This window comes from Leguminivora glycinivorella, chromosome 23 (assembly GCF_023078275.1).
Source record: "Leguminivora glycinivorella isolate SPB_JAAS2020 chromosome 23, LegGlyc_1.1, whole genome shotgun sequence".
NCBI lineage: Eukaryota > Metazoa > Arthropoda > Insecta > Lepidoptera > Tortricidae > Leguminivora > Leguminivora glycinivorella.
In genome coordinates, this window is record NC_062993.1 from 11473177 (window position 1) to 11498197 (window position 25021).

The window sequence follows — 25021 nt, forward strand, 5'->3', positions numbered from 1 at the left end:
CTGTGGAATAAGCTCCCTGTTGAGGTTTTTCAAAAAAAGGAGATTTCTAAAGGGTCGGCAACGCGCGAGTCACACCACTCGAGTTGCAAGAGTATATATTAGCTACGGTGACTGCTTAATATTATCTGACGGGCCCTATGCTTGTATTTATGTCACCATGTGACATTTAAAATAAATTAATAGTTTAAAAAACACTATAAAACACGCTTTTATAAATGCACGTAAAAGCCAAAAATAAATTATGGATCGTTCAAGTTGTCTCTATTTGTGAGCTGAAGTTTAAAAACTATGTGCTTTTAATTATAATATTTGATTGTAAAAGCGTGGGGCGCTGGAACAGGAAAGACTTTTGTATAACTTGCTGATAAATCAAATTATGCTATGTTACGGGAAGGAGGTTACACAGATTGACGCGCTAACTGGAGTTGCAGCATGATTAGTAGGTTCTACATTAAACAGTCAAATCAATTAGAAGTCAGTGTTCAAAGTAGGTACCAGTTTGTCGAACTCAGACAAAATATGCGCTAGTAGCGAGGAGAGTCGACAGTCACCGACACTTAGAACGCCGCTTTTTTCCGGTAATCAAAGTACAAAAGGGGAAAGTGTCTACAGTGACAGGATGCAGAGTTCTTGTTCGTGGACGAGATATCTTTGGTTCTCTTTGGTAACCCTTAGGCGGCATATGTAAACGTTATGTTCTTATGCTACTTCATTCGCCAGGAAGTTCGGATTAGTATTTGTTTACAAGAAAGTCTTTCCTGTTCCAGCGCCCCACGCTTTTACAATCAAATATTATAATTAAAAGCACATAGTTTTTAAACTTCAGCTCACAAATAGAGACAACTTGAACGATCCATAATTTATTTTTGGCTTTTACGTGCATTTATAAAAGCGTGTTTTATAGTGTTTTTAAACTATTAATTTATTTTATACTTTTTAGTCATTAATAATGAAATACTTTTAACATTTATACATACATTTATTTCAAGTAGGCGGATTTTACATGCCATTTGTGGCTTAACGTGTACTTATTGCTAATTGCTACTTAATAATAACTAGCGGCTACCTTCTTATTACGGTATTATCATAAAAATGTTTATACCTAGTAAGTTATCCGTGAAAGATAGACAATATAGACATGTGCCATCGCGGACTTTTAGAAGACATTAGAGAGACATACTTTCGCCATACATTGTTTTGAAGCTCTCAGCTAGTGGGATTTTGTTTGACTCGATTAGAAAATATTGTCACATTTCAACTAATTCAAACAAAATTTAAGTATTTCTTTTTTGCCGAGCCCCCCTTTATTTGCTCTTAAGGGTCACAGGAAAACCATTACCCCACTTATTTTAAATACAACGTTGACCTTTCTTTTATGCGGGGGGCTTCGCCCCCCGAGCCCCCCTTTGTTTACTCTTAAAGGTCACAAAAAAACGCTAACCCAACTTATTTTAAATACTACGTTAATCTTTCTTTTATGCGGGGGGCTTCGCCCCCCGAGCCCCCCTTTTCGTTACTCTTAACCTTTCGTAACTCTAACCTAACCCAACTTATTTTAAATACTGAAGAGTTTCTGCCGAGGGTCTAGGGAATCCAGGATATGAGGAGATCACAAAACACGTCCGTTCAGTATTACGTTTAATCCATCGACAAACAATGTGAGAAATCTACCCTCTATTGTAGAAACCTAAATCTACCCACATACATTACACCCTCACCCTTAATAATACACGTTTTTCTTACAACTAGGTACGTGTAGTATGCTATTTGTAACAAAATAAATGGGATACAATATTTAATCGAACTCGAAGCCATATCTTTGCATGGGTTTACGCATGCGCTTGGGTCGGTCCGCAGGAGACGCATTACATTCCGTGCGACTGGGTACGGCGTCTTGAGACCCGATTTCTATAGATGGCTGAGGTGGTTCCTTAAGATCGGGTTCCACCACAGAGTCCGGCGCGCGCAAGCTCTGACTTGCCTCAGTCCCGTTAACTGCGGGTGCGGATTCCTCGCCTGGCGCCGCCTCCGACACCTCTGGCAGGGCCACTGTATAACTACTACGCCTTTTTTTAATCTGGTCTAAATGCCTTTTTAGTTGTGGACCACTTCCCCTAGCTATAATAAAATTCCGGGACCCTACTTTCTCCTTAACCAGACCACTTACCCAGCTTCCCCCGGCATGATCTCGCGCCCATACGTTATCGCCTACATTAAGTTCCCTGGGTTTACCTCCCGCGTTATACACCAGTTTGTCTTGAGCTTGCTGTACCCTAGATTTGACCTGCCGAGTACCCCTTAATAAGTCTAGCCTCGATCGCAGCCTTCTCCGTTGTAACAACATAGCTGGAGCAGACCCCGTGGAACCGTGTTCGACGTTCCTGTACATCATGAGATATGCTTGAAGAGCTTCATCGACGTCACAACCATCTCGAAGTGCCTTTTTGATGGCTCGCTTGCATAATTTCACCGCGTTTTCCGCAGCGCCGTTCGAGGCCGGATGGTAAGCTGGCGTGAACGTCATTTTGATACCGTTAGTTTCCATAAAATGTGCGTACTCTTTAGAAGTGAACGGAGGACCATTGTCCGAAACTACCTCTACCGGTAACATACCTCGTAACGGATATAGCAAAACCATAGCATTTGACAGTTTGATGTCAGGGTTGGCGATCACGATGAATAATTTCTTTACTCTACTGCATACTGCACGTATGATTGATAAGTACTAATAATGATATGATAAGTAAAAATAACCTTACTGACCCTCTTTAGATAAAACCTTGTTTGATTTTCTATCAAAGAAAATAGATTATTAATATGTCAATGTCATCAATGTTAAATGCGTTTAAATGTGTATGTTATTTTATTCATAAGAGCACGCATTTTCGACTTGATGATTCAAATATATTGCCGATTCAAATGACAAGTAGCTTGTTATTTGAACCAAAGAGCACGTAGGCGCTATTTTAACCAAAAAACTAGTTGAACGAACATGAAAACTGGTTGTATTTTCTCTCAGTGTATGAAGTGGAAACATGGAGTGACTATATACAATAGAGAAGAAGGTTCAGATGGATCACAACTTAAATATAATTCACGATGGTGCCTTTCATACATTACATTCATGGATAAGGACGTAATTATACAGAAGCATAGTTTATTTCAAAATTCTGTGGAGGTAAATAAGATGTTTAGTTAATAAAGATATGTTCAATAACATGTGTGTTTTTTTGTATTCGTAGTACAAGTACATACATAGGTAGTGACAACCCTGACGTACATCTGCTACAGATTTGCCGGTTCGATTACGGGGTATGCCGGTAACCCAAAGCGGGCAAAAGTCTCACGTAACGCTTTAATTACTCCCCTAGCAGTCGTTTTAGCCATTTTGAATATTTCCAACCATTTAGTTGTAGAATCTACAATGACTAGAAAAGTTTCACCATGAAAAGGACCCAGGAAATCAACATGTAAACGTGACCAGGGCTCCGGATGGTACGGCCACGGCTGCGGCGGCGCTCGCGGCGGCGCGGCGCCCTCTAGCGCGCACGTCGTGCACTGCTTACCTAACTCCTCGATATCGCTGTCTATTCCGGGCCACCACATCACGCTACGGGCTAAGCTCTTCATTTTCACTATACCTAAATGGCCAACATGTAATTCTTTGAGTAACTTGCTTCTCAAGGCCTCTGGAACGACTAACCTATAACCCCAAATTATGCAACCCCGGTCTATATACAATTCATTGCGCCGCAGGTAATATGGTTTAAGAGCTTCCTCGTCACAACTAGCAGGCCAGCCGGATAATACAAACAGAAAAACTTTCTTTACTACTTCATCCTTACTAATGTGATCTTGTACCATTTTCCTCGTAATCGGCAGGAAGTTTTGGATAAAATTTAAATATGTCACTTCCTTTCGTTGCTTTTTCTCCTTACCCACCGGCAAGCGAGATAAAGCATCGGCCGCGTTCCCTTCACTGCGCACATACTCAATGGTATAATCGTAACCAGCTAGAATAACTGCCCACCTCTGCATACGACTTGCAGCCATTACAGGTACTCCTACCTTATCGCCGAAAATTGTCACCAAGGGCTTATGGTCCGTTCTTAGAATAAACTTCCTACCATATAAGTACTGGTGAAATTTTCGGACCCCATAAATTATTGAAAGTGCTTCCCGTTCAATTTGCGAATACGACTTCTCCGCGGCGTTCAGTACCCGCGACGAGTACGCTATCGGCCGCTCGATAGCGCCCGTGCCGCCGGCGCAGGGCACGAGGTGCGATATCACAGCGCCAACCCCTACACTACTCGCGTCTGTAGTCAGAATCAGGGGAAGGTCTGGTGAATAATGCGCTAATATATCGCCCGAAACCAACATACGCTTTACCTCCTTAAACGCGCGCATGCAAGCGTCACTCCACTCGTACTTCACTTCTTTTCGCAAAAGCGCGTAGAGGGGCGTCAGAATGGTACTTATATTTGGTACGAACTTCGCATAGTACATTACTAAACCTAAAAATGACCGCAATTCTGACACATTATTAGGAACCGGTACCTGTTTGATCGCTTCAATTTTTTCAGGGCATGTATGCACGCCGTGCTTACTAATTACGAAACCGAGATACGTTACAGAGTCAGCAAACAACGTACATTTGTCCTTTTTAACCTTTAGACCGTATTTCCTTAACCTTTCAAACACCTCGTAAAGCGTGTCTATGTGCGATCGGTCGTCGACCCCTGTTATGATCAAGTCATCTAGGAAGACACCTACCCTGGGCATGTCTGCAAACAACTGTTCGAGTTTTCTTTGGAAAATACCAGGACTAGACGCTAGCCCATATATTAACCTATTGTACATAAATAAACCCTTATGGGTATTAATAACCGTATACTTCTTAGACTCATCATTTAATTCAAACTGGGCGTAAGCTTGCGACAGGTTCAATTTTGTGAATTTAATTCCCCCGTGTAATTTAGTCAGCAAATCTTCTACTTTCGGCAAAGGATAGTGGTCCACTTCTAGACATTTATTTAGCGTTAATTTAAAATCAGCACATACCCTTATGGTGCCATCTTTCTTAACTACCGGGACTATAGGCGTGGCCCAGTCGGAGGTGGCGACCGGCGTGATGATCCCGTCGCGCACCATCTGGTCGAGCGCGCGCTCCACCGGCTCGCGCAGCGCGTACGCCAGCGGGCGCGCGCGCAGGAACAGCGGCCGCGCGCCCGGCCGCAGGTGGAACCCGACCGTGCCGCCCGTGAACCGGCCCAAGCCCTCCGCAAACACCTCACAGTATCTGGAACTAAATTCCGCCTCATCAAACAACTTGTTTACATTAACCACTTGTTTACATTCTAAACTTTCTAATTTAGCCCTATCTATAATATTAAACGCCCTTATCCAGCGTCTACCTAATAGGCTAGTTTTACCATTTTCAATAACATATAAGTCTAATTCTTTACACATTCCATTACACTGCACATTCGCTGTTATTTTACCTACAGGTTTTACCTTAACATCTACACTATAATAATTCAACACTAAATTAGTTCTTTGTAATTTGCAATGAGAGAATAACTTTTTATAACACTCTAAACTTATACACGAAATCGCAGCACCGGTGTCTATTTCCATTTTTAACCACTTTCCGGCAATGTTAACATCTATGGTGTATGGTTCACATACAAGCGAATCGCTGCTACTTAACGGAAAAATGTTTACCTCTTCACTGTCGCTGCCGCTGCTGTCTCCGCTGTCCGAATTGTCCCAATACACACCCTTCTCCTCCCTCACGTTGTATAGAGACGAATTTCCCCGCAACTTAGGACATACCCTTTTTAAGTGTCCCTCTTGGTTACACACTTGACAGACATATTTCTTAAATTTGCATCTGTCGGCTTCATGCTTCGCTCCGCACACTTTACATGCTCCATTTAACTCCGTGTTATTGTTTTGCCCGAAGCCTCGCCACTTCCCGCTATCCGCTCCGCTTATGGCGCTTGGACCGCCGCCGCCCGTTATCTTCCCGCGGCTCGCTCGGCCCGCTGTGGCTCGTCCGCCGCCCGGCCTCGGCCGGCCCGACCCACATGATGCACCGATGTCGTCGCACTCGCTGGCATACTGTCGCTGGTTCGACTCCGAGCACAGTCCTCCACTAGCGCCGCGTTGACCTCGGCCGCCTCCATGGCCACGGCGAGCTTGTACGCCCGATCGAAAGTGATCGTGTCGTCCTCCGTGAACAACTTCTGTCTAATGTCATCATTTAACAGACCGCACACGAACTGATCTCTCAACTTTTCCTTCAAAAAGTCTTCAAACTATCCCCTGTGAAACTGCAGTCCTTACTAAGTTTTTTAAGGTCCGTTACGAAGTTCGCAATATTTTCGTCATGTTTTTGCACCCGCTGACGGAATTTAAAACGTTCTGCGAGCAAACTAGGCTTTGGATTTAAATGACCCTTCATTAACTCGACCAGCTGATCATACAAAAAGGAGAATCATGATATTTTCTGACCAAAATTGTGTTTTATTGAGAAGATTTCTACAAAATCAGCTTGGGGACTCTTTTATCGTTACATCATGGTATAAACAACATGCCTCTATTGATAAATTATTGGAAAATTGTTTAAATTTGTGTAATGACTTTTCTGAGTGTGATTATATTGTTATTATCTGTGGCAATAATAACTCGAGTCTCATGAAATTTCAATATGTACTGTATAATAATCTAGATAAATTGTCACATACAAATATTTTGCTATCGGACATGTATTGCCGGGCTAAGGACAGAAATGAAATACAAAACATATATCAGTCACTAAGTGCTGAATTTAAAACTTACACAACTTATGTAAAACCTGATTCTAGATATAATTCTAATAAAAAATCTAGCAGGTTAAATCTATGCCGTTCGTTTTTAAATCACATATCATGCTTGAATTATAAGTATGAATATTATAATTTTGTGCCGACTAATATTGAGGCATTTACTCCTGGCTCTGAAAAAAAGGCTATTACATCGGTATGCGTAGGGACCCAAACCGATACTCTCTTGATGGCCGATGCTGAAACGTCCATGACAGAAAAGGTTTCGGTTGCTACCGAGACTTTTCGTGACTAATGATAGAACTTTCAATATATATCATCAAAATATACAAAGCTTGCGTTCTAAAATTAGTCAGATTGAGCTACTCTCTTCTAACACTGAAATACATGTACTATGTCTCACCGAAACATTCTTAAAAAATAATGAAGTACCTATATGTCAGATTGATGGTTACAAACCGGTTTCGTATTTTTGCAGAACCCGTAAAACGAGGGGTGGAGTATGTATTTACGTACAAAACTCTATAAATTGTATAAACCTTCAATGGGTATCTGAAATGTCGGTTGAAATGCATATTGAATTATGTGGTATCTTTATACCTGAGTTAGGATTTTCTATAGTAACTATATATAGAGTACCGGGTAGTGATTTTAAACTGTTCATAGAAAAACTTGAATGCCTATTGTGTAAATTAACTCTACGTACCCGAAATTTAAAACAAAAACTATTCATTGCAGGTGACTTCAATATAAATATTTTGAATAATGACTCATCAACAATAGCTTTTAAGGAAACTCTAAGTAAGTTTAATATGTTTTTGACAATATTTGAACCCACCAGGATTACAAATCAAAGTCAAACTTGCATAGATAATATACTAACTAACCAACGACAGTGCGTCTCTAAAATTATGAATATGGGGCTTTCTGATCACACTGGTCAAATCATTAAAATACCTACTAGTGTTAGCTTTCACGAAAAGTTTTGGTATGTACACACTAGAAAAATTGATGCGAACATAGAGATATTTATAAAATATTTATCTCAAATAAGTTTCTTACATGTCTATGAGAAAACAGACGTAAACTCAGCTTACGAAGCATTTATAGACCTTTATCAACTGATATATAATCTCTGCATACCTTTAGAACGAATAAAAAAAACTTATAAAAGGAAACCTAATTGGAAGACGGTAGGAATAATTAAATCATGTAAAATCAAACGCTCAATGTATTTGCTAAATCAAAAAATCCTAAGAACGGCTACATACAGAGATATAAAAGGTATTGCAGGGTTCTTAAAAAAGTAATTAGAAAATCAAAAATAATAGCAAACGATAAATACATACATGACAGTGTTAATAAAACTAAAGCTATGTGGGGCCTTATAAAACAACACACCTCAACCACAAACACCATTCCTCCTTCAATTGAGAAATTAACTTTAGATTGTAAAACTATAAAGGAACCACAAGAAATTGCTGATACATTCAATAAATTTTTCACTGATCCGCAAACCAATTTCTCACACAGTTTACAAGACTACAAACTTATGACCGATAAGGTGTGTAATAGTATGTATGTAGTGCCCGTTGATGCGTATGAAATAAGAAAAATAGTAGCATCTTTAAAGAATAAGAAAAGTTCTGGACATGATGGCATTCCCATGAAACTTATTAAATCAAGTATTGACTACATAGCTGATCCTCTTGTCCATATTATTAATCTTATGTTAAGCACAGGTATATTTCCAACTTCCTTAAAAATAGCGATCATAAAGCCATTGCATAAAAAGGGCGCTATGGATAACATAAATAATTACAGACCTATTGCTTTGTTGTCCAGTTTCTCTAAAATTTTCGAAAAAGTAATTTATATAAGACTAGATAACTACTTGAATTATAAAAAAATCTTGAATCCAAATCAATTTGGATTCCAAAAACAAAAATCTACTTCTCTGGCAATTTTTAAAATGTTTAAGGGCATATGGGATACAGTTAATGATAAGCAACCTTGTGTATCTTTGCTTTTAGACATGTCTAAAGCTTTTGACTGCGTCGTACACGATATACTCTTAAAACAGTTAGACAATATTGGAGTAAGAGGTCACGTTCTCGGATTACTTAAGTCATATTTAAAAAATAGACAACAAGCTACTATGGTAACCAATTACTCCAAAGAACTTAAAACATTAATTGATACTCTTTCGACTTTTGAAACTTCTAATACAGGGGTACCTCAAGGTAGTGTCCTGGGGCCTCTCTTGTTCTTAATATATGTTAATGAATTTCCTAAAATTGTTGACGAATAATTGTGCGTGTTGTTTGCGGATGATGCCACTATACTTTTTTCTGGGGATATACGTAACACACCACATATGGAGAACAATATAAATTCAACCCTTAAAAATGTAATAGATTGGCTTCATTCGCTTAATCTTAAAGTCAACTTAAATAAAACTAAATACATTCAGTTTAGACATTATAATACAACTCCTATAGAGTTAAATATTACGGAAGGCGGAACAACAATAGAAGAAGTTAGTAATATTCGTTTCCTGGGTGTCACTATTGATAATTTCCTAAACTGGAAAGAGCATATTGCTCGAATTAATAAATTGATTTCCAGCCAATGTTACGCTTTGTCGATCTTATCGGGTACTTGTTCTGAAAATATTGTCAGAAATACCTATTATGCAAATGTTTTTCCACTGCTATCCTACGGAATTATTTTCTGGGGAAATTCCGTAGATGTAGAAAGTACTTTTCTTTTACAAAAAAGATGCGTGCGCACTATATACCGTATGAGTACTGAAGAATCAGTTCGGAATGTATTTAAAGATAAAAGACTACTCACTCTTACGGGTATTTATGTTTTAGAACTTTGTACTTTTGTAAAAAATAATTTCGAATATTTCGCTAAAAAATCGTCATTAAGAGACAATCTAAGAGAAAAGTACAAGTATAATTTAGTGTGTCCAAAGGCTAAAAATACTTTGTTCTACAAAAGCGCCTACTTTACTTCTATTAGAGTATTTAATGCCTTGCCTAATTATATTAAAATGTTAGATGGTAAGAAATTTAAATTTAAGTTGAAAAAGTTTCTTACGGATAATGTTTTTTATAGCCTCAAAGAATTTTTCGAAGTGCTGGAGGCAGATAGTGAAATGTATTAGATTCTAAGATGTTACAATGTATATAGTTGTTATTTATTTTTTAAGATTCTATATTGTACGTTCGTAACGAGCAACTGTTGATACTTTGTTTTTGAAATATTGAACACCTTTATGTACACAGCTTACAATAAATACATTACTTACTTACTTACTTACTATACGTTTTACTAGCTGGTTTCGCGGGTGTGCACAAGTTCACCATTAGTTCATAAGCGTCACCGCCCATCACTGTTATCAGCGTAGCCACTTTCATGTCAGTTTTAACCTCGTTTGCCACGAAATATTGTTCTAAACGGTCAACATACAGTTCCCAGTTGTCATTGTTAAGGTCAAACGGCCCGACCTTTCCCACCGGCATATCGTACACTGTCTATAACAAACTAAACACTTATCAAATGCACTGATGTCCAATTGTTCTCGTCGCCACTGAAGAGTTTCTGCCGAGGGTCTAGGGAATCCAGGATATGAGGAGATCACAAAACACGTCCGTTCAGTATTACGTTTAATCCATCGACAAACAATGTGAGAAATCTACCCTCTATTGTAGAAACCTAAATCTACCCACATACATTACAAATACAACGTTTATCTTTCTTTTATGCGGGGTGCTTCGCCCCCCGAGCCCCCCTTTTCGTTACTCTTAAGGGTCACAAGAAAACCCTAACCCAACTTATTTTAAATACTACGTTGATCTTTCTTTTATGCGGGGGGCTTCGCCCCCCGAGCCCCCTTTTCGTTACTCTTAAGGGTCACAAGAAAACCCTAAACCAACTTATTTTAAATACAACGTTGATCTTTCTTTTATGCGGGGGCTTCGCCCCCGAGCCCCCTTTTCGTTACTCTTAAGGGTCACAAGAAAACCCTAAACCAACTTATTTTAAATACAACGTTGATCTTTCTTTCATGCGGGGGGCTTCGCCCCCCGAACCACCCTTTGTTTGCTCTTAAAGGTCACAAGAAAACGCTAACCCAACTTATTCTAAATACTACGTTGATCTTTCTTTCATGCGGGGGCTTCGCCCCCGAGCCCCCTTTTCTTTACTCTTAAGGATCACAAGAAAACCTTAACCCAACTTATTTTAAATACAACGTTGATCTTTCTTTTATGCGGGGGCTTCGCCCCCGAGCCCCCTTTGTTTGCTCTGAAAGGTCACAAGAAAACGCTAACCCAACTAATTTTAAATACTACGTTAATCTTTCTTTTATGCGGGGGGCTTCGCCCCCGAGCCCCCTTTTCGTTACTCTTAAGGGTCACAAGAAAACCCTAAACCAACTTATTTTAAATACAACGTTGATCTTTCTTTCATGCGGGGGCTTCGCCCCCGAGCCCCCTTTGTTTGCTCTTAAAGGTCACAAGAAAACGCTAACCCAACTTATTTTAAATACAACGTTGATCTTTCTTTTATGCGGGGGGCTTCGCACCCCGAGCCCCCCTTTTCGTTACTCTTAAGGGTCACAAGAAAACGCTAACCCAACTTATTTTAAATACTACGTTAATCTTCGTTTTATGCGGGGGGCTTCGCCCCCCGAGCCCCCCTTTGTTTGCTCTTAAAGGTCACAAGAAAACGCTTACCTAACTTATCTTAAATACTACGTTGATCTTTCTTTCATGCGGGGGGCTTCGCCCCCCGAACCCCCCTTTGTTTGCTCTTAAAGGTCACAAGAAAACGCTAACCCAACTTATTCTAAATACTACGTTGATCTTTCTTTCATGCGGGGGCTTCGCCCCCGAGCCCCCTTTTCTTTACTCTTAAGGATCACAAGAAAACCTTGACCCAACTTATTTTAAATACAACGTTTATCTTTCTTTTATGCGGGGGGCTTCGCCCCCCGAGACCCCCTTTGTTTGCTCTTAAAGGTCACAAGAAAACGCTAACCCAACTTATCTTAAATACTACGTTGATCTTTCTTTCATGCGGGGGCTTCGCCCCCGAGCCCCCCTTTTCGTTACTCTTAAGGGTCACAAGAAAACCCTAAACCAACTTATTTTAAATACAACGTTGATCTTTCTTTTATGCGGGGGGCTTCGCCCCCCGAGACCCCCTTTGTTTGCTCTTAAAGGTCACAAGAAAACGCTAACCCAACTTATCTTAAATACTACGTTGATCTTTCTTTCATGCGGGGGGCTTCGCCCCCCGAGCCCCCCTTTTCGTTACTCTTAAGGGTCACAAGAAAACCCTAAACCAACTTATTTTAAATACAACGTTGATCTTTCTTTTATGCGGGGGGCTTCGCCCCCCGAGCCCCCCTTTGTTTGCTCTTAAAGGTCACAAGAAAACGCTAACCCAACTTATTTTAAATACAACGTTGATCTTTCTTTTATGCGGGGGCTTCGCCCCCGAGCCCCCTTTTCGTTACTCTTAAGGGTCACAAGAAAACGCTAACCCAACTTATTTTAAATACTACGTTAATCTTCGTTTTATGCGGGGGCTTCGCCCCCCGAGCCCCCCTTTGTTTGCTCTTAAAGGTCACAAGAAAACGCTTACCCAACTTATCTTAAATACTACGTTGATCTTTCTTTGATGCGGGGGGCTTCGCCCCCCGAACCCCCCTTTGTTTGCTCTTAAAGGTCACAAGAAAACGCTAACCCAACTTATTCTAAATACTACGTTGATCTTTCTTTCATGCGGGGGCTTCGCCCCCGAGCCCCCTTTTCTTTACTCTTAAGGATCACAAGAAAACCTTAACCCAACTTATTTTAAATACAACGTTGATCTTTCTTTTATGCGGGGGCTTCGCCCCCGAGCCCCCTTTGTTTGCTCTGAAAGGTCACAAGAAAACGCTAACCCAACTTATTTTAAATACTACGTTGATCTTTCTTTCATGCTTCCCCCTCGAGCCCCCCCTTTTTCTGTTCTTATCTTCCGGCACCATCATCAGGCCTTGAAACCTAATCGTAGTCATAGTTCATTACAAGACTTTTCTAAGAAGCCCAAAAACAGCTATGATACGATGTTCCATCATGTAGTTCCAGTTCATATCTTCCGGCTCCATCATCAGACCTTGAAACCTAATCGTAGTCAAAGTTCATTACAAGACTTTTTTAAGAAGCCCAAAAACAGCTATGATACGATGTTCCATCATGTAGTTCCAGTTCATATCTTCCGGCTCCATCATCAGACCATGAAACCTAATCGTAGTCAAAGTTCATTACAAGACTTTTCTAAGAAGCCCAAAAACAGCTATGATACGATTTTCCATCATGTAGTTCCAGTTCATATCTTCCGGCTCCATCATCAGACCTTGAAACCTAATCGTAGTCAAAGTTCATTACAAGACTTTTTAATACGATGTTCCATCATGTAGTTCCAGTTCACTTCCGACTCCATCATCAGATCAGCTCAACAGTACCATATTATTGTATTGTCATCGGAACTACATATAGCTGCCAATTTTCATTACGCTAAGACTCCTGGAAGATGGTTAAATTAGCTTCCTTAGATTCCATTACATACATAGTTACATACACGACGACCTAATAAAAGCGTGTTAAAAATGCTTGGTGCTACACTATGAAAGTTAAGTTATAATAATTTCCCACAAAAAATCTGAAGAATTAGCAACAGTACATTTAACTGTCAACCATCATGCAATGTTATAGTACATTGAGCAAATAGTAATATGACACTAATGACTAATAATCTTACAATAAAAACATTCAAAGAATGTAGGGTGCATTAGGGTAATTTCAAAAGTCGTCTAATTTCGAAAGTCACATAAAAACTTCCATTATTTCCTTCACATCAAGATATATAAATAGTCTTTAACACACTGCAACCTACTGGGCCTTAAAATACGATTACTCATCAATCAATATTATAAGTTTCCGTCAGATTAACAAGCGAAATATAATGTAACGAATGAGGTCCGACATTTCCTCGATCCGATACGCGTGTTGCTATTATACCTGTAATATCTACGCAATGTATTCTGAGAGACGATTGCATATTTCTATACATGATTTACACATACATAAATACAAACATACATACATAAAATCACGTGAAATTGCTCAACACAGAACTAAATCAAGATAGAAGGAAAATGCTCGGCGATTAACAGCGAAACCGAGCGTGTAACGTTTTGTGTCGAGCCTATGACGTCACGAGTGTACTTTAGTGATGGGAACGTTGTCGCCGCGTAACCCATTCGATCGATTGTGGAGGTTGCGTGCGGGATGCCCGCCGAAGTTAAAAATATCGGATGTTCATCTTCGTTGTGAAATGAAGTAAGTATATACCTGTATTCGTGTGATGACAAACAATTCACTAGTAGGTATATAATTTGCCTAAGGCCAGGAACAAAGATTTTAGTAGGTAGGTATTAATACTAGTTAATATTTCGTAATATTTTTAAGAAAATCGACCATGTACTCACAGCATTATCCTCATGTTATTTGTTACAACTTTTCGTAATATATAAATATAATTAACCATTAACACATTTTTAGAGTTATTTTTATTCATAATAAATATAGAGCGTATTATGTTTGTATTTGTTTTTCTGCCGACCACAAATTCAACGTTAATACCGTAACTGTAACCTATTTCAAAGTTAAATTTACTTTTCACTCGTACTTTATATGTATAGTTTCATAACAATATAAAAACATAATTATAATTTCCACTGCTTCGCAAAATCGATTTAAATCGAATAAGGAAATCGCAGCATATGATTACATGACGATATAGTTCCGTGGTGCACCACTATTCTTAAGTTCGACGTGAGTTCGACGGACAAAATAACAAATCTACCTTCACTTTGTCTCGACAGTTTGAATAGCCTATTTTTATATCGCTTGTTTTAAACGCACGCCAAGTCGGACTCGTCAAATTAAAGCCGCAATGGAAAACTAGTTTGACGGCCGTACGTCAGCTAATGTTTTGATGATAAAAATAGGAAAATCGTGTTTTTTATTTAATAAAAAATATTTTAGGACAAATGGTACTTACCGATGATAGGAAACACTTTGTTTAACACCCTTGCTTTTATTGGTGCTGTTTGAACAGTTAATTATCGAATACCGACCCATTTTGTATTTTTCACTGTATGTCACTCGCGGGCAGCGGTCGGGAGCAGACTGACTTGCGCGGCGAACAATGTTGCTCGCTATTTAACTTTTCCGCACGCGAAGTAGATACACTTTTTCCTTCTATCTTGATTTAGTTCTGTGTTGCTCAAGTTTCAGTGGCACTTTTAGCAATTAAGGTTAAAAGAAAACGAAATCGTCACACCTACTGAAATAAAATACTGAGTTATGATAAGGAACCATGTTATAATTAGAGATACACGCGTTTGTTACAGTCTTTCCCATCATGGAACAATGGTGTTCCGGACCTTTGGGAGGCGTGCGCGGGGCCGAAGCCAACGCGTAAAAGCCTTTTTGACAGGCCTTTGTAAAAGGGTACACCAAGAGGATGTTGCCCTTGCCCGTATCATGAGACACAAGCAGAGACAGCACCCGCGAGGCTGCTCAGGGTAAGAACTATTATTTGAGAGTTGGGGTCGGTTGCACCAAACCTGTCTGTCTCCGTTAAAGCGTTCGTTGTTTTTTTGTATGGGAAGTTCCATAGACGTCTGCTGCGTGACGATGATGTGTCTGTCAAATGTGGTCGATGCAACTGGCCCTTAATGGAATCTAAAATTAACTGGGCTATTTGATGAAAGTGATGAACTAAATACTGGGCTACGTTATAAAAAACTGGACAATACATTCAATAATTAGTGTAACCGTTTGCTACAGTAATTACTAACTGCGTTTTCGCCCAGTGTGGTTACGAAATCAATTTTTGAAATGCATATACAAAAGTGAATATTTTCTCATTTTTTTTTTTATTATAAATAAATGGGCTTACTCTTGGCCACAGACTAGCCAAGGCAAAGACGTGGCCTACGATGGAGTGAGCTCGCCCAGAAGATGCCTGTTCACTCTTGATTTTAAGGTTGCCGGGTTATATGAGCAAAATGAATTTTAGACATGAACTTCAATGTATTTTCGGATTATACTTTGAGAGTAATTTAATTCAATTCTCTTCTTCTTAAAAAATAGAAATAACCAGCTATAGAATGTTGAAGTTGGATCTTACACTATAAAATTATCTGCGATGTAATATCTAAAGAAGTAAAAAAATCAGTGTTACATAAATACTTCCTAAATTAATTGAACTGAGTTCTACACTTGGTGCTCAGTGCTCACATTGTAGCACGAAAAGTTGCTGAAAATAAATAGTAATATATTGGTGAATAACTAATAATTAACTAACTATTATAACTCCTTGCGTTATCCCGGCATTTGCCACGGCTCATAGCATCCGGTCCGAGCATGGGGTCCGCTTTGACAACTAATCCCAAGATTTGTCGCAGGCACTAGTTTTACGAAAGCGACTGCCATCTGACCTTCCAACCCGAATAGTCCATGGGCCAGTGAAGAAGTCGGTATAATTTGGGGGTACTAAGTTTCCTTTTTACAGCAGTTAGGTAGGCTTATAAGGATGTTAAAAAACCATGATTGCCATCTCAAAATGGTAGCTAAACAAAATGGCAGCCAATCCAAGATGGCGGATATTGAGTTTTAAAAAATCGACCATAACGCCAGAAGTATTGGTCCGATTTCAATTTTCTTTTTTTCAAACGAAAGCTCTTTTTGTGTACTCAAATACTTGTCATATTCATTGTTTCGATAAATTCAACCATTAGTTAGTAATTAACGAAAAATGTAAAAAAAATATCTTTTTTTCTAAGACTTTTTGTCAAAAATCATGTTTCTACAAAATATCTTGCATATTTTAATAAATATTTAAATGCAGAAAAATAGTGCCTATATTCACCTTTAATTTGATGTATAAAAGATACAGACTTAATTTACGTAAACACATAGAGGCTTAATTTTAATTCTGTCTTCGTTGAGATTCACCGTTGTGCATACAGTACTAAAAGCTTCAGGTCGAAGTTGTAGATTACTAATATGCTGTTTTTAGTATATTTATTTATTTATTGAAACTTTATTGCACAGTAAAAATATACAGTTACAAAAGGCGGACTTCATACTACATTGCATTCTCTACCAGTCAACCTTTAGGCCAAACAGAGAAGACCAAAAAAGGTGCGGGATATGTAAAGAATACTAATAAAGACATGATTATATATATTTATATGATATTTCTGCAATTGTACTTACAATTTTATTAAGAAAAGAACTGAACATGATAGTATCCGAAATTTATTAGCTTTAAGAATATAATAAAATACGTCATAGGACTCATAGGACGTAAAGTACAGTTTTAGATATGTGATTATATGTATAAAATTTCTTTAGTTATGCAGCGCCAACCAACCGAGATAATACAAAATAAATAAACTAGACATTGTTGAGTTCCTATCTCATCACATTAACCTTTTGACCACCATGGTGGGATATGGCCGTCGTTGGAAATGCTTCCTAAGGACGCTAACCATGGCCATCAGTTTTGCCAATTACATTTGGGACCCAAGCGGGCCTTCTTAACGCCTAATTTTGCTCAAATAATCGCGATTCACGTCTGTCTGGTGTCCGGGGCACGACATATTCTTTTTCACTATTTGGCGTTTAAAAGGTTAAGCGATCTCTGATCCGTGTTCGAGAAAACTTATATTTAGTTAAAATAATCCTTGCATACAAAAGGTGAAGAACACACCCCAAAAGAAAAATATAAAATACATATAATGCATTAATAAGGCATATCTATGAAGTATCCGACTACTAATAAACAACGTGATATAGGTACCTACCGAATAAACCTTAATTCACCTACGCACAGAAATATATTACTTATTACTGCTAATGTAGATTGTAGAGCCAATATCACTAATATCAAGCCTTCAAGACAATCACAGGTAACAGATTAATTTTCTCCTAATTTTTCGAACTTTTATGGCAGGTCTTCTTGTTTCTGGGCTATGCTTCCAAAACAATACACGCATATTCCACCTCCAATCACGACTTGCGTGCCCTGGCCCGACCGAAGCCCATTTTATAGTAGCAATCCGATCTCTATAACTCTGACCCGTCGCCGCATCAACATCATCTCGTTTCGCTTCCATCGTAGAAAGACATACCGAACGTGTTGTGCTCTATATGCAACTTTTAGCCTCTTCATTTAGTACATTGTTAGTGTCCACGTCTCGCAAGCTTATGTCACGGTGGGAAGTACCCAGTTACACACTGATCAAACATGTTGGTCTTCAGTCACTGGTATTCTGGCCCTTAATACGTCCTTTAGCCTAGAAAAGGCCATCCAAGTCCTCCCTGTGATCTCCGCCGGCAGCGAGGCCGACCCAAGTCTCTGTATTGTGTATGGTTCGCCTCAACTCGACGTTTGTGCCTATTTTGCGTGATGAGGGGGATTTAGCTAGTCCTGCCCGCTTATCTCCTCGAGAAATCCTATTAGATCTTTAATGTTGAGTAGGAGAACTTTGGAAAGGTCTCTCGGGGATCCGATATGTTTTTTCCTGTATGGAGCCACTCACTCCATCACCAGGTGAGAGGCACCCTCGTCACAGAGGAATGTTCATAGCATCTGTTATGAAAATATGTTTGTTAAATAGTCTACGACCTGTTCTGACATTGATGGTATACCATTCTCATGCGGACTTTTCCTAGTTGAAGCAGCGTCTTTGTGGGTTTTCCATTGATGCTAGGCTTGGCTTGTTTGAAAGCAGCATTTGATCTGGTTTTGCCAGTGTGCTGTGTGTAGTTTCCTATTGAGCATACCTTGTTGAGGGGCATCAGGAGAATCGGCAGTCGACCCCAGCTGCCTGGCCAGCTCGTAGACCACATCATCACCTCGAGATCCACTGTGTCCTTTGGTCCATTTGATTGAAGGATGATTTTGTTATTATGACTTACCTCTGTTAGTCGTTTATGGGATTCCTTAACCCAAGCTTTATTGGTTGTTCCGGATAACTTGTCCTCTGTTACTTGTTATAAAGGCTGATATATGGAGCTTTGGATAAGCCTGTCCTTGCCGTAACTTTCAATTTGTACATATGTTTAACTACTTTAGCCCAACACTCACTGACGGCATACAGTTCCTCCAGCATCTGACGGGGAACATGTGCTTCTTTGAAGATGACGATGTTATCCGCATATCGAAGATAATTGAGGCATACATTTATAATCTATCATCCCTATTGAGGCTTTTATAAATGCCTTCCTGTTTAAAAACTTGGCCAAATTGCATAACCCCGGAGTTCCTCTCTAATAATTGAGATTCGTCGATACGGGTGCAAACTTTTCTTCTGATTCAATAGCAGGTTGCATAGAAAAATTCGCATTTTGGTACACCTGTTATGAAAATTCAACTCACGTGAATAGGTAATTAAAACGTCTGTTATTAACGTCTAACATTTTTCGTTCGGTAATGACCAACAATACATGTTAATAATATTTGGCTCTACTTTAAGCGGTGATAAATGTCTCAAAGTTTGTCCAACCGGTATTTCACGGCTTCGTTGTTTAGTAATCGGTAAAATATAGGTAAGGAATATCTATTAATGCTGTACTAAAGAACATTTCTAAAGTTTGCCCGAATTCTGGGGGTGCTCTTCACTAACCCGCTCGTGCGTAGGTTTTTTTTTTCAAATCTGAGAGTCCTTGAATGCGGAACGATTTTCAATCCGGAATACGATTGCTAAAATAAACTATATATAATATAATTGTACAATTGCTAAAATAAACTAAAAATAGCATATTTGTACTCTACAACATCTTTTAGTACTGTATGCAGCCTAACTGCACACATCTTTTAGTACTCTATGCACTCCAACCTGAAGCTTTTAGTACTGTATGCACAACGGTGAATTTCAACGAAGGCAGCTTTAAATTTAAGCCTCTATGTGTTTTTGTAAATTAAATCTGTATCTTTTATACATCAAATCAAAGGTGATTAATGGCACTATTTTTCTGCATTTAAATATTTATTAGAATATGCAAGGTATTTTGTAGAAACATGATTTTTGACAGAAAGTCTTAGAAAAAAATATTTTTTTTTTACATTTTTCGTTAATTACTAACTAATGGTTGAATTTAGCGAAACATAGAATATGACAAGTATTTAAGTACACAAAAAGAGCTTTCGTTTAAAAAATAGAAAAATGAAATCGGACCAATACTTTTGGAGTTATGGTCGATTTTTTAAAACTCAATATCCGCCATCTTGGATTGGCGGCCATTTTGTTTAGCTACCATTTTGAGATGGCAATCATGGTTTTTTAACATCCTTATAAGCCTACCTAACTGCTGTAAAAAGGAAACTTAGTACCCCCAAATTATACCGTTTGGCAAAATTGGACCAGCTGGCCCATGGACTAGAAGGGTAACTAGACCTTATTGAAATTAGTTCGGTCTCCTCACGATTTTTTACTTCACCGAAAAGCGACCGGCAAATATCAAATGACATTTCGCACATAAGTTCCGAAAAACTCGTTGGTGCGAGCCAGGGTTCGAACCCGCGACCTCTGGAACGAAAGTCGCACGCACTTACCGCTAGGCTACCAGCGCTTCTCAGCTAGGTACTTACTTAAAAAAAACTATTTACATACCTACATACATACATACACATAATCACGGCTGTATGCCATAAAGGGGTAGGCAGAGCACATAAACTACTAAGTTTCAGTGCCACTCTTGGAAACAGGCATTGAAAGAAATCCAAATTGTGACATTGCAGTGACAGGTTGCCAGCCTCTCGCCTACGCCACAATTTAACCCATATCCCACAGTCGACTTATACGACACCCACGGGAAGAAAGAGGGTGGTGAAATTCGTAACCCGTCACCACACGGGGCAACAGCAACGCAGCAGCGGGGCAACTATTTACTATGTTAAAAGCCAATTTACGTAAAAAAATATGCGATAGGTGGCAAACGAGGAGACACGTGTCGCGTGATGGTAAGTTACTGCGTCGTTCATTTGATCCCCTGGTAGCCGAATGGTATTTCTACGACGCGAAACGAAAAAGAAACGCCGCGAAAGGTAGTCTAAGCTCTGTCGCGCCAATACGCAAGAGCGATAGAGATAGATAGCTACGAGAGAGATATTATCGTGAGCGTTTGTGCATTCCGCTATGCACACTGAGCGTTGTTATTTGTCGTAGAGCAAGTGATTGTCACCATGGCTAGGCTGGTACTAGTCCCCGTTGAAATAATTGTACTCGTAGAAAGGTTAGCTACCATAGCTAAGGAAATGTAGTCCTATAAATTTGATACAGAGCCAGCTTTTGCCGTGCCACCTTCTTACTTTCAGCCACGAAGATACGTAGATTAGGCAACTTACTAGAGTCAGACCAAGCTAATTTTGCAACGATTTTGATGGAGCAAGGAGTAACGTCATAAATTTATAGAAGTCCGATGTTTAAAGTAACATAATTATTATGCAAGAGGGGGGGTGCTGTCAAAATCGCTGCTAAATTTAGTGCGTATTAGTTACATGTTCTAGTATCTAACGTGCATATAGAGATAGAGAGATAGAGATAGAGAGATAGAGACAGAGAGATAGAGATAGAGAGATAGAGATAGAGAGATAGAGATAGAGAGATAGAGATAGAGATAGAGAGATAGAGAGATAGAGATAGACGTTTATTGGTACTGATCATGCACTTTCAAACATTGTTATAATAATATTAAAATATTACAAAAGATGTCTTAATATTATTTGTACATTAAAACAAAACCATATTTCAATTATAACGAAAAAAAAATCAATAGAACAATTTATATAATAATTAAAAATCACAATTAAAAATAATAGGTAATAAAATTATAATAATAAATTAGAATTAATAAATATTATATACATATATAACTTAAGTTTTAAGTACAAAACCATACTATACATAATATACTCATACATTTCTTTAAGGTGTAGGCAGAGCTCATGAAGCTGCTCAATTTTCAGTACCACTTTTAGCAATTCAGGGGTTGAACGAACACGAAATTATGACATGCAGTGACAAGTTGCCAGTCGACTTCTACGATACCGACGAGAGGACAGGGGATCGATTTTTGAATTTCAAAGCACGAGTTCGCCGTTTGAAAGTTTGTGGAAAACGACGTTATGCTATTTTTGAAAAAGGGCGGCCGAAATGGCCGAAACGGCTGACGGACGGAAATGACTATTTTTAACCCCCGACGCAAAAACGAAGGGGTGTTATAAGTTTGACGTGTCTGTCTGTCTATCTGTTTGTCTGTCTGTCTGTGTGTGTGTCTGTCTGTGGCATCGTAGCTTCCGAACAAATGAACCGATTTAGATTTCGTTTTTTTGTCTGAAAGCTGAGTTAGTCGGGAGTGTTCTTAGCCATGTTTCATGAAAATCGGTCCCCTATGTCGCAGTCGGGGGTTTTTTCAAAATTATAATTTTGTGGTTAGGTTATCAAACTAGTGGTAATGACCACTCTTTTTCGATTCTGTTAGTAGAATTTAAATCGCTAGTAGTGGAGATATTATTAAAACGAACTTCACGAAATCGAATGGCCGAGACTCAAAAATCGGCCCCCAGGTGTCGTAATTCTTTACCCGTCACCACACAGGACAAAAATCGTTTCGGTTATATTAGATAGCATCGCCGGCCAAAACCTATAACGGAAAAAAAAAGAAATTCATATTTAAATGTCATCCATTTTGTGTGTTTATATTTGAAATCTAAAATTTAAAAAAAAAGTCATACGCACCGATTGTAAAATGTAAGCTTCATAGACAATAATGTTCTTTTTGCACTGTATTGTAACTGTGTACGATTACAAATCAATTTGGGACATAACTATAGTCTCCGCGCAATCATAAAATGTACGCTCATCTGCAGTCGTCATTTATCGCGTTGTTTTTGCAAGTTCCTGTGTGGCTAGTACAAATAAGTACCATGAGTTTTTCATAGCTGGAGACCCCGGTTTGATTCTCAGCTTTGTCACCAGTGAACTTGCAAGCACGTTTTTTTCTTTAGTAAATGGTACCTATTTTATAATTTACCATCATTAAAAGGTACAGGAACCCAAGACCACTCTACAGCCATGTCAAAATGACAAGCAGTAAGAGATTTCTTACAATCTGATTCAAATGAAGGTTTCAAACCTAGGTAACATAAAGCTAGGGTACAAATCAAATTATTTTTATTAAATATTTTTTGATTTGTTGTTTTTCAAGTAGTCACACTACTATATAAATTATAAACTGAAATAGATATCGTACACGAAAGAAAAAACAAGAACGAACCCGGGGGTGTCCAGCTTACGCGGCTAATTAGCCGATTTCAGTCTTTAATTAAGTATTATAATTAGGTAGCATAATTTAAAAAAATCAAAAACCATTTACTAAATAAAGATTTGTTCCCTAGTTTCAATAACTTTTTCTTAACAACGTCACATAATATAATGTGTGATAGATTGATGATAGATTTGACATATATTGACCGGGATATAGACCGTGATTACCTTTTTGATTTTTTCGAGCTCCCTATATTCGACGCAGTTGCATGCATCATGATCACGGAAAACTGAAGAAGGCGGGTAGATGCCTATATTAAGTATAATGAAATCAATGTGATTTTGTCCAAGTATAACATTATCGTACAAATAAGAGAGAGTAAATACATTAACCTTTTGACCTTTAGTTTTTGGACAATAGTGAGTGATAGCTTTGCCTCTAGCTACGAGTAAGCAGATCAAATGCATACCGTTCACGTCTTGACCTGAGGCAACTTCACTTTGATTGGAAAGTACTTTGTAATAGGTAAACTAATTATGTATATTACTAGCTTCTGCCCGCGACTTCGCTTGATTTACATTTAAAAATTGCGGAGTGCTGCATACAAACTTCCACCTATTTTAGGGAAGTGTTTTGTTAGAAAGAGACAAAAAGTAGCATATCTTCCTCTCCATACCTTCAACTATCTCCACTTAAAAAATAACGTCAATTCATCGCACCGTTTTGCCGTGAAAGACGGACGATCAAACAGACACACACACTTCCCAATTATTATTTTAAAAATATACCTATATGTACCTATGGATTATTTTTAATAAAGAAAGTTTAGTTGTTTTTTAAAATGTGCACGTTTTACGATTTGTGCTAAAAAAAAGGTTAATTTTAGCAATTACCTATAGTATAATTTATCCTCACTAAAATGATTCGTTTTCCATACAAAAAATATCTATGCTATACATTTCCAAAAATTACATCTCATTTAAGAAAAACTTACTTCATACATACATACATACAATACATACAATCACGCCTGTATCCTATGAAGGGGTAGGCAGAGCACATGAAACTACTCAAGTTTCAGTGCCACTCTTGGCAAATAAGGGGTTGAAAGAAAACGAAACTGTGACATTGCAGTGACAGGTTGCCAGCCTCTCGCCTACGCCACAATTTAACCCACTTAAACTTACTTCATTTATTTGATAACACGGTAGGTGTTTTGCCAGGGGTACCAATATCAAATTAAACACAGTCATGGACCCATATCCATGGGTCATCAATATAAAATGAAAAATAGGCATAGATATACGCATGTAAACATTAAAAATGTTGAGTTATGATGTTGTGTTATCAATTTATACGTTATGAGAAAAAAATATAAGCACTGTTTCAAAAAATAAAATAAAAGCACTATTCGCCTTGAGACTTAGATTCTTTCAATTGCTAGTGCGTTAATCAAAAATAGTAAGTGTGCATGTTTGTGTACAATAAATACAAAAGTTTATAATGTAAGCGTGTGAACATCCGTTAATCCAATACTTGAATGTCTCTTAACAACAGTGTCAAATGTGAATCTCAAAGCTTTCAATTTGCATGAAGGGTCATTATCAAACTTGCCACCTCCATCCCTAAGTGCTCCCTTCTACGACGCACACAAACGATTTTCCACATCGCTACACACTCGCACATAGGTAAACGCTAACGGTGGGAACACACCGGCGGTGAGCGGTGGCTTGGCTCTAAAGCGGCATACGAACTTGGATCGTCCCATTCGCAGTTCAGCCG

At 38.6% G+C, this 25021-nt stretch overlaps 1 protein-coding gene across 1 annotated transcript; it reads right to left on the reverse strand.

Annotated features, from left to right (window-relative positions):
* Positions 1-1795: 1795 nt before the first annotated feature.
* LOC125238222 (uncharacterized protein K02A2.6-like) lies at positions 1796-18820 on the reverse strand. The gene is made up of 4 exons (XM_048145497.1): positions 18620-18820; positions 5728-6255; positions 3348-5331; positions 1796-2703 (listed from the first exon to the last, which is right to left on the reverse strand). Exons 1-4 carry the CDS (start codon positions 18818-18820, stop codon positions 1796-1798), a joined length of 3621 nt encoding a protein of 1206 aa, XP_048001454.1.
* Positions 18821-25021: the final 6201 nt, after the last annotated feature.